The sequence below is a fragment of the Sabethes cyaneus genome, chromosome 3, assembly GCF_943734655.1.
Source record: "Sabethes cyaneus chromosome 3, idSabCyanKW18_F2, whole genome shotgun sequence".
Lineage (NCBI taxonomy): Eukaryota > Metazoa > Arthropoda > Insecta > Diptera > Culicidae > Sabethes > Sabethes cyaneus.
This window is the reverse complement of record NC_071355.1, coordinates 64,952,656-64,967,476: the sequence shown is the minus strand read 5'-3', so window position 1 is coordinate 64,967,476 and position 14,821 is coordinate 64,952,656. Positions and strand designations below refer to the sequence as shown.

At 38.7% G+C, this 14,821-nt stretch overlaps 1 protein-coding gene across 1 annotated transcript; it reads right to left on the bottom strand.

The window, feature by feature from the left end:
• Positions 1-246: 246 nt before the first annotated feature.
• Positions 247-5,583, bottom strand: LOC128741487 (peroxisomal N(1)-acetyl-spermine/spermidine oxidase). Its single transcript, XM_053837343.1, has 3 exons — positions 5,214-5,583; positions 3,524-4,822; positions 247-3,465 (listed from the first exon to the last, which is right to left on the bottom strand). The coding sequence occupies exons 1-3, from the start codon at positions 5,442-5,444 to the stop codon at positions 3,283-3,285; spliced, it is 1,713 nt and encodes a 570-aa protein (XP_053693318.1). The 5' UTR covers positions 5,445-5,583; the 3' UTR covers positions 247-3,282.
• Between the last annotated feature and the right edge of the window lie 9,238 nt (positions 5,584-14,821).

The window sequence follows — 14,821 nt, the reverse complement described above, 5'->3', positions numbered from 1 at the left end:
ACTTTACACTACTTTTGTAGTTGAATTGATAGCATTCCTTTCCCAACAGTTTTTTAAAGCAAGCCGATAGCTACAAGGTTTTCAACAAAACTACATTCATCACGTGAAAATAAGACCGTTCTACAAACACCAACCTTGGAATTAAATAAAATGAAAACTATTCCAATTACATTCTACTATCTATTGGTAGTAGAATAGATAGTAGAATTTAATTGGAATAGTTTTCATTTTATTTAATTTCAGGTTTCGTAGTCTACTAAGACGCTTCAAAAACTTCAGTCGACCAACCTTGGTCCAATAGTCGTTTTCGACATTTGAAGCAAACCCCTGTCAGAGACTTAAGGCAATACTCCAATAACCTTTACCTATTCACCAAACTAAAGTTCAAAAACGCAAGCTTCTTTTACAAATCTCAAGGAAATTGTAACCTTTTTGCCCAACGGTTTAGCAGAGTGTTTGACGATGTGATGCCTAGTCAACAAATCGAAGACGATGCCAATGAAAAACTGTGTGCTTGATGATGCAGATGTCATTGCTGACTTTAGATAAATGAAGTATTTGATAAAACGCGCTACTACGTGCCGTTAAGATCAATTTTCAATCTGTCTCTAGCACCAGCAGCTTTCCCGGCATACTGGAAGACATCAGCTGAAAAAGGGAGATAAATGCAATATAGCTAACAACCGTGGAATGAGCTCTCTATGTGCCGGATCTAAACTTTTTGAAATACTCGTAAACAGAGAACTTTTTGGAGCTGCGAAATCATATTTCCCCAGAGCAACACGGATTTTTCCCTCGTGGATCTACCGTTACCAATCTAGTCTAGTTCTTTAAGGGACTTGGGGATGCGATATATATGTACTTCGACCTCCATGCAGCCTTTGAAAGAGTCAACCACCATATTCTGCTTGCCAAACTCGATCGTCCGAGTGTGTCATCAAATCTTCGAAAACAGACACTGAGGAAACCTGCAAGTCGTAGGCGAAATACGTATTTGTCGTGAATAAAATATACATAGCAGACTTCAATTGGATAAGTTTTCTTCTTTTTTAATGTTAGGTTTTAAATTTTTTAATTTTAGGATCAAATCTTGTTTGCTGATTCAATTCAACATTGATTGCGCGTCCAATTGGGATCACCGGAGTTAGATGAATTTCATTATCTCTCTGGTGTGGGATTCCACAAGGTAGTAACTTAGGAACATTATTCTTTATTGTATTCTTTAATGACCGTCTACCGAAAGGTTTCAAACTTTTATATGCTGAAGACCTCAACATATTCCGGACTATCGGTGCTCCCACAGACTATCTGGAGCTATAAAAAGTCATCGACAAGTTTTGCGATTGGTGCCAACTGCCAAAGTAATTTCATGTAACAGGAAGCGAACAAATGGAGAGATCAAATGTTCTGACCTTGGGGTTATTATAGATTCGGAACTAAGGTTCCGGGAACATTATAGTCATATCACTGCTAAAGCTCGACGAAACCTTTAGATCTACAGAATCCAGAGCATACAATCGAGATACGTTAGATACGCCTTGAGACTCCTTCCTAGGCAAGAACCAAATGAGCTACCGCACCACGAAGCAAAATGCAGACTTCTGAGAAGGGACACCATTCAAGACCGAACCTTCGTCGGCACACTTTTTTTGGGGTAACTTAACGCACCGTGGATTCTCACCAGAAAAAAATAGAAATACAGTACCACGATCCCTTCGACGTTCGAATTTCACAAGGTTCCAGCGCTGTAGAACTGACTGAGGCACAAAATGAGCCCATACGATCGATATTGTTGTTATTTAGCCAGTGTTACCCTTTATTTGACTTCAATGTTAGTTCTAACGTTTTTTGTGACTGTGTAACAAATTTGTGTAACCGCGAATAGCCGAAATTTGGTGCTAAATTCTCTGTTTTGTGCAAACTGACGTAATTCAACTTTTCGTAAGACGTGAACCGTTCCAATGTACATACATATCATTCTTTATAATGAACGAAGCTGTAAAACTAGTTAACTGAAAGATAAACTGTATCGTTTGGTGTATTACACAAGAAGAAACTGGACTAGATCAAACTTACATAACTTTGAATATAATATAATAATGCTGATTTTGGGATATTGAGGAATGGGTAGGCAATCTAAACGCAACGATTAAATACGGTGGAGTTCTAATTGGTAGTAGAAAGCAAACGGGAAAAGCGGTGCGTGCAGATTAACTGAACCAGTAAACTGCTGTTGTTTGTTCTACTGCAGTTGCTTAACAAAGATTATGATTGAATGCTGAAGGTAGTTAAGTAGTGTGCGTTTCACAAAAAAGAAAGAAAAACAATAAATAAATTAAGATTATTGCCGGCCCATAAATCGTAATTTTCTGGAGCTACGTCATCTGGAGTTCAAAGAGGTGTGTTTAAAACGTTATTTGGGTTTTTGAACATGAAATTATAAAAAAGAACCTTGTTCCAGCATTTGGAGAGATGGGTTTTTCCACTTAATATTAAGTTGCAATTTGCGCAGTGTTTTTATCATTACTGTTTATTTTTGGAATGGTTATTCTATTCATTTACATACCGGAAAGTTGTGCTTTTCTCAAATTAAAATGCGTAGGACAATCTAACTGTAAATTTTTCTTTATAGAAATCCAAAGGTTTCAGATTATTTGTTTAGGTTTGGTTAGAGTTTGAGGCAGCTCGTAAGAATTAACTAAAAAGCGCTAATAATCAGTAGCTATCAATACAGCTAAAAATATTTTTCTTACCCATCCTACTTATGGTATTTATCTTGACAATATAATTAACAAATTTCTGCTATATGTTGTTATTACATCTGGCAGCAACATTTCGCAGTTTAGTAATTTTAGGTTAAAATTAGGTCTATGGGCCGGCTGTCATTCACCGAATTTCAGCATGTGTTATTTTTCAAGAACAAAGCTCAGCTTTGTCGAATAAAACGTTTCAAGCTCTGGCAACTAAAACATTTTCGAACTCATCGGGCACAACAAGCACCACCATGGTTTATTAAACCTAATTTTTCAGTCTAGCTTTCCTTGTCACTACCTTTTAATAAAAAAAGGGAACATAATAATATTAGTATGTGTGCAGCTCAAATAAACACACCTGAACTAGTGAAGTAGAACACCGATTGTGATGTTGACGTAACAAAACAAAAAAAAACTATCAAAATCCTAAAGAAAACCTATAGGAACGCGATAGGGAAAATAACACGGAGACACGAAACAAATGCTAAAATTATCATAAATTAAACGGCCAAGCTAAGCGGTATTCTTACTATTCCAGTGCGATTCCCTGTATCCAGGAGCTGAGGTCGCTACTGTCCGACTCCATCACAATCTCCTGCGGAGAATCCGGCGTCAGCAGTATCTGTGCCGCTGTACGCCCACTCAGGTAGGCTCCATGCACCGTTGAGTAGAAGTTCGAGTGCGTGTGCTCGCCAGCAAATAGCACCGATGGCTGCACCAGATGGACTCATTATATTGTAATATTAAAATTCACAATTATACTAACTCACCTTCGCTTGATGAGGACTAGAGTACAGCGGCTGGGCGATGTTTTCGATGTCATCCTGAGATGCGCCAACCGCAATGGCCGTATAGGAACCGCGGCTGTACGGCTGTTTTTGCCAGCTGGTACAAACGCATCGCTTTGGTTTTGGAATGAACGGATCTCTTAGGAACCGTCGCAGGATTTCCGTACATTTTTCCGCAACGATTTCGTGCGAAATGCTCTCCATGTAGGCCGCCTCTCGGCCGGAAATCCAACCGAGCAGCAAGGTGTCAGAAACTTTCGAAAAAGAGTATATTTTTTTAAACCAATTAGCCTTGAGAAATTCCTCCTGATCAGCATCCGGTTCCGGGTCGGCGTGCTCCCAAAGAAACATAATTTCACTGATTTTTGCACTAAGAAAAGGTCGGTCATATTCTAGGAAAATTTTATCCACTGTCCCATACAGTAATGCATCGATTGATTCTAGCTTGTATTGGGGTAGACTGGGTGAGAACATGGTTTGACCATGTTCTTTGAGTACACCCAGCGGAATTGTGCAAATTACATGGTCTGCTTCGTAGATAGTGCCATTTTCGCACACGACCTGAACGTTTGACGTACAGTGCTTCAAGCTAGCGGCTGTGCTGGTATCACTACAATCGGTGGCACCATCGATAGGTACTTCCGTTACCGTTTTGTCAGAGTCATCCGAATCAATATCATCTTCATCCTCCTCAAGGATTGCATCTGAGTTGTTATTGCCTGATGGGGCCCGACCTTTTCGCTTCCAATGGATTGTTTGTATTGGGCACGAAAGTATAATGTTCTCCTTCGGAAGAGTATCACATAGAGGCTTTAAAATGGAACTATATCCGGATGGTAGAACAATGTTACCACCTTGCAGTTCGGTATAGCTGCCTAGTTCTAGCAGGTCAATCTCGTCCATACTGTGGCATCCAGTTATACAAGTTTCTCGTTTAAGCAAACATTCAAATATCAATCTTCGAAGATGCTTTTCCTTATGATCGTCAATATTGTTCAAGTACAGTGCCGCCTCTAGATTAATGTGCTCTCCGACACTATGAACGTCCGGAGGAGGCATATACTGGCATAGAAAATATTCCTCGCAACGCCGCAGAAAGCACACGTAAGCTTCGTATATTTCCTGCAAAACCTGGAAAGGCACCTGTTTGCCGTCTTCGGTTGCAGCAACCACTTTGTGCGGTTTTGGTATGTTAATGATACTGATAAGGCCATGTTGCATAGCCAGTTCGAACATAGGGTTCCCTAGTACACCGTGGATCCAATTGGCACCAAGTTCAATCTAAAAATAAGTGTTTTAATTACCATTCAAGTAACTTTCTTTATTTCTTTCTTATTTCTTTCTTCAAGTAACTTAATGTATATTTTTCGTTGTTATGATAAATTGTAAACAATACAATCTTCATGCGCGTGAATGAATGTATTAATTTATTTCATCAGAATACTGATGAATTTCATATGCACAATTCTACATTCGCAACGTAATCTTATCTCGCAAACCGGTGTATTGCAAATGCCACAAGTCATTAAAACTGTACGCAAGATAATCGATATGCCATCATCTGGGTGCAGCCTTACATAAGGTTTAAAAATTCACAATTTTGTCTGATCATATCCACCCACCCGCTACCGTCACCCATGCACTGATATACACTGCCACTGCAGTTGATTACCTTCTGTGATCCAAGTTCGATGCCGATAATCCGTCCGCCTACCCGGTTTCTCGCTTCTAGGATAGCGAAATCCTTGCAGCCATTCTTGACTAAATGGTTCGCCGATGACAGTCCGGCCATCCCAGCACCGATGATGAGCACTTTATACTTTCGCTTTTGCGGTGGCTGTTGGTTTTGCTTACCACTGGCTGCATCTTCTGCTCCGGAAGATTGTGCACTTTGGTCAGCCATGCCTCGGCAGTCGGAAGCCTAAGCCAAAATTCTATTTGATTTAAAAAATTTACCACCGCCAGATTACTGGGAAAAACGATAGACACTCGAGGAAAACAGTAACTTTTACACTTTTTCCATTTCCGTAATATGCGACATTAAAATTATTGTGAAAATATTTTGACAAACCTCTGCGGCTGCGACTCATCAGACTGACACTGACACAACGATTCCCGTGTTTCACTTGCTGCAAGCTGGGCAAGTACGTGCCACACGCTAATTTATGTTTCTTCTAAATAGAATGAATTTCCATTTATTTTCTGAAAACATCCCACAATTCTTAGATAAAATTAACAAAAGGGCAAATGTCGCAAATGTAAACAAAACGGGTGAGAGTTACTTTTTGCTGGACCAGCATAGGAAAATCAACCCTCACTCGATTTGTTCCCGCTTGCAACATTCGCCCTTTTGTTAATTCTATCTTCAATTTTATCAGCAATCTAGAGCAGGGCCTTAAATTATCACCGAATTTCAAACAAAACAGAAAGTCTTTTCGCTCAGCATACCTTGTTTTTCATGCCTCTGAGTTTCGTATGTACAACTGCACAGTGATTTTTACCATACTCTGAAACAAAAACCATGGTATCTCGCACAATTTTGCAAAAAAACGCATGCTTTTTGTCAGTACCATGAAAAAGCCTTTCAAATTTACCATGATTCTTGTACAAGTAATATGTTCTCAGATAATTTTACTACCTTTCATGGTCATGTCTAGTAATTTTGACTACGATTCTGTCATTTTTGTTATGTATTGGAGTAACGCCGAAAGTAACGCATAGTAATTTTGACCAGAGCACTGCTTAAGCTAAACAGAAATCTTTTCTGCAAAAATTCACTGGTGTGTCCTCTTAATTTTACCCTCTATGGTAACAATAACCATGATTCTTGTTTCAGTGCAGTATACAAGTTCAATAAAACCGGAGAAGTGATTTTCAAATCCAGAAGGTGATACCGTGGACCCCCGTTCGTTTGACCATTTTTAATCTGAACACTTTTTAATTTGAACCCCGTTGGTTTGCACGACGTGCAAATTAAAAATGGTTCAAATGTCATTCTCAACATGACATCATTTGTTCGATTCGTTTGTACTGACCTAGCGTGTTAAATCGGTTTCACATTTCGTTTTCCTTACGATTAAGAGAGAAATCCGATCGGAAAATGCAATATTCGCACTTGCAACTGCCAACTAAAACAAACCACCAAAACAATAACAAAGATCAGGGCGGCCAGTTCACACAGGTTTCAGCATATTTCGGGTTACCAGTTGTTCAAATTAAAAAGTAACCCCGTTAGTTTGCATGAGGAATCGTTCAAACGAACGGGGGTCCACTGTATCCACTTCAGGTAAAAACAATTTAAAATGCAGTTAATGAAAAGAAAAAACCAGAAGGGTTGTGTACAAGACACGACCGCAAATATAGGTGACGCAGGACTACGTAAGTCTCTTTGTAGTGATAGTAGCATGTATTCATGCTTGTAATCATTCGATTCTTCATGTATACATACTACACTCAACCCCCGCTAATATGAAAAACAGCTCGTTCAGATTGGGCGAGTTCATTTTTAATCTGAATATTTGGTAACTCTATCCATTTTCACACACGCGCACGACGCGCACCCTATGAACTTGTTGTTTTGATTTGACGAAAACAAACGTTTTGAAAACATCTCAAACATATGCGAATTGTAAAGGTTCGGTTTGTATAATACGAAATTGGCTCGGCAGTTTCGACTAAAATGGTCTATTTTGAGTACTGGAGAGAGATAAGTTGCATATGAGCTATATTGCCAAAGCTCCTGAGCAAGAGGAAACGCATTAAGAATTTTTGCTTTTTTTTAATTTATCGGTCCACTTTAACGTCAATTGTGTGTGACGCTTGATCGGTTTTTAATGTGAATGCATTCATACCACCGGGGTACAGATTAAAAATGTTCAGATTAAAGAAGGTCATACCAACGGGGGTACACGGTATATGCAACATGTATACAGGCTATATGCAACATATATACATGCTACATGCTTTGTATGTAACATTTATCAAAGTAGTAACATTGCATACGTTCAATTCTCAAAAGATTGTGCATTTGAAAACAATTTAACAAAATCAAGAACACAAACCATTGCTTTCCTGCTACCTTCCTGAAATTAAAATTTGTTTTTATTACCCATGGTTCCCCACGTTGAAGGGATTTTACCAATTCAATCCTATTTTATCAACAGCACATCTGCACAACATAGGTTAATTATTTTCAATTGGGTCCTAAAGCCCTATGTCGTTTTTAGCTTGAATCGATGAGGTTAGGGTTAGGAACACATATTTTGATATTCAATTTTATATTTTTAGGCTATTGCCGTTAAAAACCTTTTTTTTTAATTTTGTGAAATTTTGAACAAAAAATAAACATTTGGGCAACCTTATATAGACAAACTATAGTTGTGCATGGTTGTGTCAAGCGGTGTCTAGACAACACGAATTATAAAAAGAAACCATAGTATGTCTTGAAATGTCACGGAAAACTTTTTGTTTACCTTCACGCTCATGTGATAGTGTGTCAAAAAGTCAAAAGTTGCAAAGTCAGGAAATGGCTTGGCAACAGCGTTGCCAGATCAGCGGTTTTCCCGCTAGATTTAGCGGGATTTCAAGTCGGACAGCGGGACTTAATAACCAAACAGCGGCTAGCGGGAATCTAGCGGTTTTCTTAAATAACTCAGCGGGATTTTAGCGGGATCTCGATTTAGCGATATTTGATAGGCAAAAAGAGTGCTGAAAGAGAGGTTGACAGCAAAACACTTCGTTTAGTGACATTCTAATGTCTGCTCATGCATTGGCAGATGGTTCAGTATATTCTGTTGATTATAAAATTCCGTGGTTTTTACCTAGAATGGGATAGTTCTGACAAATACTCATTAGAACTTACTGAAAAAGAAGACCACCAAACAAATCCGTTTTGCACTAATTCGTTGCCAATGGATGGCAAAATCCAACTGATTCATGAATTGGAAACAAAACAACACTTATGGGCCCTATTCTGTAAGTCACGTCGAGCAACTCGGCTCGACTCAGTCACTGTCGTGTGTCGAGTGCAAGAAGAACGGGTAACATAGCGGCTCAATGCACGATCAAAACAAAGCTAACTCTGGCGTCATTTGCTAACCGTTTAGTCACTAGCTTTTTGGCGATGGACTTAGTCGTGTTACTCGACAAAATTGGGTCGCGTGTGACTTACATAATAGCAAAAGTCGACTATTCGAGCAAAGTGACACTCGACGTGACTGACAGAATAGGGCCCATAATTTGGTTTGTATGATAACAAAACCAAAACAAATCAGTGCTAAAACAAAATAAAGGCGAGAACAAAGAGCCGATGCGCTTTACAGTTATTTTTGATTTTTGGGTGCTTCTAAAGATTGAAACATATCTTCTTTTGTCACCAAAAACCATAACCATTTGCCAGCGTTGCTGAAATTTTGCATGATTTTTATCATAGCTAGACACAGAAAAAGAATTTGTGCTAAAAGCTTCTTTCGAAATTTTCGCCTATGTTCTTAGACTCCTTAATCTTATAATTCTTGCGAAATTTCGCAGTAAACTGTCATTATATAAGGAATAACAGAATATTTCGTTTTCTGTTTCCTGAATCCCAAAACTTCGTCAACATGAATGCAGTAAATTTGCATAATGTTCATTCAATTGCAACCTCTCAATTTCAGCAGAACATCCTAATTTCAAATGCAAGCCTTACTGAAATATTGCACCAGAAACGAAAGAATAATATGACTTTTGATTCAGCGGGATTTCTAGCGGGAAATTGATCCTGGCCAGCGGGATTTCAGCGGGAAATCAAGCTCTGGGCAGCGGGAAAATGGGCAATCGACCTGGTAACACTGCTTGGCAATCGCGACCTAAAACATTTTCTGAGTTTACAGCTCATTTTCCGGTTCCGGTCATCTCAATTAAGGCCTTTGTCAAAATCAGCAATAAGCGTAGTGACTGCACTTGGTCACAGCGTGGATGGCTTCAGTTTTCGAATGCAACACCCGCCATCGAGATGCGACCGTGTTTGGTTAGAAACGCACAGAAATTTTTGGTCTGCCGTTCGCCCTGCTGCTGATTCACATCGGAGTAGCAGAACATACCAATCTGATTGATAATACGGTGCCAGTTTCGGTTGGCGTTTTTTTTTTTCATACTGTTCTGTGGGGTCGATTGTACCGAGATTATACTGTTGGCCATCAGTTTGACATCGTTTAGTCATTCTTAGCGCAAACTAGATTTGGACAAAGTCTAGCACCGTGAATCGATGGATTGGAATACATTGCCCGAATCAAAACTGTTATCCGATAACTATAAAAATTTGATGTTCCACTTCCTCACGACCAGCAAAACGCAGACAAGCACAAGAGACAACTGCGAAGCTGTAACTGTCAAAACGATCAGCTGCTCTAATGTCAAACCAGAGTTGCCAGTGAGAAAAAGTTATCATTGTTGCCAGAAACGTGTTATTTTCGTTATGTCAAGGAAGATCTCTAATGTCAAGGGAGAATAAATTACAATATTTTTGTTTTTTAATTTTTTAGTGCTCTGCATCTTTTTAAAAAAGAAAAAACTATACTCTGGTAGTCATAATGGGAAGCTTTATCGTTCCTTCTAAAAAAATCTTCTTTTTATCACAAATTTTAGGACCCAATTTTTCAATAGTTCAACATCAACATCATTTTTCGTGACGCTCGCATTTTTCGATTTTTTGGAATGACAGCTGTTGGACCAGGGGGGATCTATTGCTGTCATCAAATTCCTTACATGTGTGCGTTACCACAGATGGTGTTTGGTCCATGACGTTTGTACTGTCATGGACCAAACGGCTTATGATTGATTTCGAGCCAGGGAACTCGCAACTCTATTTTTGTCTGCTGCAGTTGACAGAAACTCAAACCCAAACACGCAGCGCAATTGTCGTTTGTATTGGTTTGATACCAATAATGCATTTATCTGCTCTTTAGCGTAAATAAAACAAACTAAGAAACTTTTCGCAAGCTACATATACAGGCAAGAGCAGCAAATTGGTAAGAAAAAAAGTAGCAAGAGCGGCATTGAAAATTATGGTCACCTGCCTGCCCCTTCACATGTGAGTTTCACAATTCCTTCCCGATAGATCCCTCCTGTGTTGGACATAAGCTTTTGACGTAGGACTACATCTTACGGCAAGGTTTGGCTGGGTAGGGTATCATTCCAAAAAATCATTCCTGAAAAGTGGTCAGGTTTTGGACGCTAATAGCTTAGCGGTTTCCCGAACAATTTTCAATATTTTTGCACCAATCGATCGGAACATCTTCTAAGAATTGTCTCAAATGAAAAACGCTATTATTTCGTAAGTGTACATTATTGAAAAACTGAAAACAATGAGGCATTGTCCAACTATAGAAATTCTCGCATCCTGATTGGTCGTAGAAAAGACGTCATCATGGTTTGCACGTGTTTTTTGCAAAAAAGTAACAGAAACTCCTCGTCCCAATAGGTCGAAGATTCTTTACGGCGCTTAAACCTATATAAATTTGATAACTGTGCTTGGGAAGTACCTCAGAGTGTAAAACCATCCCTCTTCTTCAACGACTGTTATCGCTTCATCGTTTAAAGCTAGCCCAATGTGATGTCCTGAAGGTTTTCTTAAAGAATAAAACCACCCTTTTCTTCAACCGCCTTTAACATTTAAGATTGAAATTGGTCCAAATTGATGTCCTGAAGGTGAAACGTCATCAAAAAGTGAGCAGTCATCCTTTCCTTTTCCCAGATTGTATCCATATTGGTACTGCAAGAATTTGTTCGAAACTGTTGTCTTACATTTGTGCATGTTACGTGACACAGAATTCTCAAAACAAAATCAGCGACTCTCTTATCCGAGAATAGTTTTGAACGTTTCATTTGCTGCTTTGCATCAGTTATAGCGAATTTGTTTATTCAATCCGGGTTGGAACTGGATAAATCTCAAAAATGAAATGCTCTTTCATGGTTGCCGGATCGATTATGATGTTATTGGAAGAAATTACACAGAAAGTATAAAGTTTTTGTTGTTTTTGGCACTACAGTTATGTGAACAACACGTTTGTTTACAACATTCTGGCAGCAGCTCTAGCGCGGTGTTTGCTTCAAGCGCGGTGTTTACTTTAGACCGCGTTTAACTTTGGGCAAAGCTCCCAATATATGCTACTATCGCCACAAAGAGACTAAAGCCCCAAACACAATGCATACGGATTTTACTCGGTTGCGGCAATTTGACAGTTTTTACATGGGTTTTCTCGAGGGGCAAGACACTTCATAATATTATCATAATATTAATATATTAGGCTCTATTAAAACCCTATAAATGTATAAATAAATGTAACTTTATAGGGCTTTCGGTTATATTATGGGTGGGAAAGGTCAATATATTAAGGTTGGAAAAATATTTCCATAGGGAAAAGTAATATATTTTCGACAGTGTCTTGCCCCTCGGGTTTTCTATCAAATTTCCGCAACGTAGTAAAATCCGTATGCATTGTGTCTGGGCCTTTACGTTGTCACCTATGCGGTCGTGCCTTGTACACAACCTCTCTGATTTTTTCTATACAAACGCCATGCGCCAGCATCAACGACGCTTCTATTTGCGAAGGTGGTAAATTTTGCATGAGTGGTAGTAAGCACACCAAAGTTCTGTATTGGTATTTGTTCGACTATGTTAGCATGGCGGTATGAATATTAGCTCTCACTCGCACAGACCGCCTTGGCCGGCAGAGCGAGCTACCATCAGACATCAGTGTCTCCCGAATATTGGCAGAGCTGCCAATTTTCTTGTAATGGTGTCTTCGATTTCAGTTGAAACTGCCGAGCTAATTTCCTCTTCTACAAACCGGACGTTTAGAAATCGCGCATGTATTATCAATTTCCCACCCTTTCGTACGCGATGAATTATAACCGTCGCGAGCGAAACCGTCGCCAGAATTGTCGCGGGGGCAAGAATCGTTTATTTTGTCAAGTAAATCAATAGCTTACGCGCTAGACATGCATAATATATACTTATTACTTACATACAGCCAAGCAGATTCTTTCTGCGACGATTTCAAGCTATCAAAAAAGTGAGCAGCGCGGTTCGTTACCAAAGAAACGGGCAATATATGAAATGTTTTCAAAATGTTTGTTTTCGTCAAATCAAAACAGCAAGTTCATAGGGTGCGCGCCTTGCGCGTATGTGAAATTGAATAGAATTACCAAATATTCAGATTAAAAATGAACTCGCCTAATCTGAACGAGGTGTTTTTCATATTAGCGGGAGTTTAGTGTATAACAAACATCGGTAGGAATGCCAATTTCTAACATTTCAAAATTTAAATGTCACAAAGGTGGACCACACTGTACCATAAACTCTGAAGTGAATGTACCGCAATTGCAATGCATGAGGTAAGCTGTTCTCTAAATTGAGCCTGCCACAATGTTCTAAGCAACTTACCCTTGGACTTACACACTTAGTTTTTATTCAGATCTTCGGTAATTTATTTTGCGGATTTGATCAGCATATTTGGAAAAATGCTGAGCAATTCGGTAATTTTTCAAGGAATGCTGAGTTGCTGAGTATCGTCACTACTTGACATTTCTTAATACAGATCTTCATCAACCGGTGGCGAGTTCGTTAATATTTTTTGCTGTATTTTTTCGCAAAGCGATTCCATTTCGTAACTGTCAATAATTCAGCAATTGTTTAATGAACTATCAGTATTTATTACGGGATAGCCCGCAAAAGCTATGCTGAGATCAGAAAAAATTGCGGGAGTTGTCATCAAGCATTTGTTAGCTGTCAAAATGAAGCGCAGTCAAGAAAATACTTTATTGCGTGTTTAAAGTGTGTGGAAATTGTTCAAAATATGAACAATTATAATTCTTCTTAAGAGTTAAGTGGCGCATAGCAGAGCTTCGCTACGTTATTTAACCTTCTTTATATAAGATATGCCAATTTATTATGTAATTTGTGTTTTAAATATATATCCCTGCATATCTCTCATTCAGTTAATATTGATTTAAATTGTAAATCTTCATTTCCCTTCCCTTCAAAATTTTGTCATCATAAAACAAAGCAGCAAATGCTACTTAGTGCTTCGGTGCAGACTTCGCAGGTAGCTGCAGAACTACAGGACGATTGCGGGGCTGGTGTTACAGATAGGTTAACTCGGAACAACCTCTTTTAGTCCAGATTCCAACATGCGGCGGCTGGCAGAGCCATATCTCGAGGCCAAGTTAGAACCATATCTGTGCATCATAGATCCTATATAATTAATTGTATTTATTTTTAAGATATGATTTCAATAAAAATATTTTTTTAATTTATGACGACAATTCAGTACACATTACCGAAGTATCAGCACTATAATTACGGCTTTCAGCAATAATTTTTGCTGAGAGATTTGTTAATTTATACTCAACAGTCCGCAATTTTTGACATTTCATAAAAATATTTTCATTGCCGAGTGTTCGTCAAGCAAATTAATTACCGAACTGACCACCGAACGTTCAGCAGTTCTAATTTCGTCAAAAAATTACGGTGTTCGGTAAAAAATTTTAAGTGTGTACCCTTGGACTTACCCTATTATGCCTCCTTAAAATAATAATTTTTATCTTCTTTTTTCTTTCGAGTATTGCGATTATTATCTAAAATTTTTCTTTCGTAGGTTAAGTTATGCGCCTAACAGTTGCGCGCAGCTCTGTTCTGGTTGCTCGCAGTCAAAGTATCTCATTTACACTCACACGAAATCTCGTAAGAAACTGTCAACGCAAGGGTGATGAGAAAAGCAACAATATTTCTCTCTCGCTCATCAGCTGAATGCTAGGGTAGCTTGCTTCGTGTTTGTCCGTTCAAACATAGACCAGTTTTTTACAAACGCAATCAGCATTTAAATTTTATCATTGTCGGTTAACGTAAGACATTGTAACTGTGTTGTTTGTAAGTCTGTACGTAATAGAACAAAACAAATGTTATCTAAGCAAAGAATAAGAGCATAAACATACACTCAGCGAAATTCACATAGGATTTTCATAACATGGATCGTATGAATCAGGTAAATGGAATACCGTGGACCCCCGTTCGTTTGACCATTTTTAATCTGAACACTTTTTAATTTGAACCCCGTTGGTTTGCACGACGTGCAAATTAAAAATGGTTCAAATGTCATTCTCAACATGACATCATTTGTTCGATTCGTTTGTACTGACCTAGCGTGTTTAATCGGTTTCACATTTCGTTTTCCTAACGATTAAGAGAGAAATCCGATCGGAAAATGCAATATTCGCACTTGCAACTGCCAACTAAAACAA

Bases quoted from the DNA above. Each gene is read 5' to 3' on its own strand.
- LOC128741487 (XM_053837343.1), bottom strand. From the start codon at position 5,444: ATGGCTGACCAAAGTGCACAATCTTCCGGAGCAGAAGATGCAGCCAGT. The intron at 4,823-5,213 runs GTAATCAACTGC...ACTTATTTTTAG, and splicing joins TCGAACTTGGATCACAGAAG to ATTGAACTTGGTGCCAATTG. The intron at 3,466-3,523 runs GTGAGTTAGTAT...CATCTGGTGCAG, and splicing joins CTAGTCCTCATCAAGCGAAG to CCATCGGTGCTATTTGCTGG.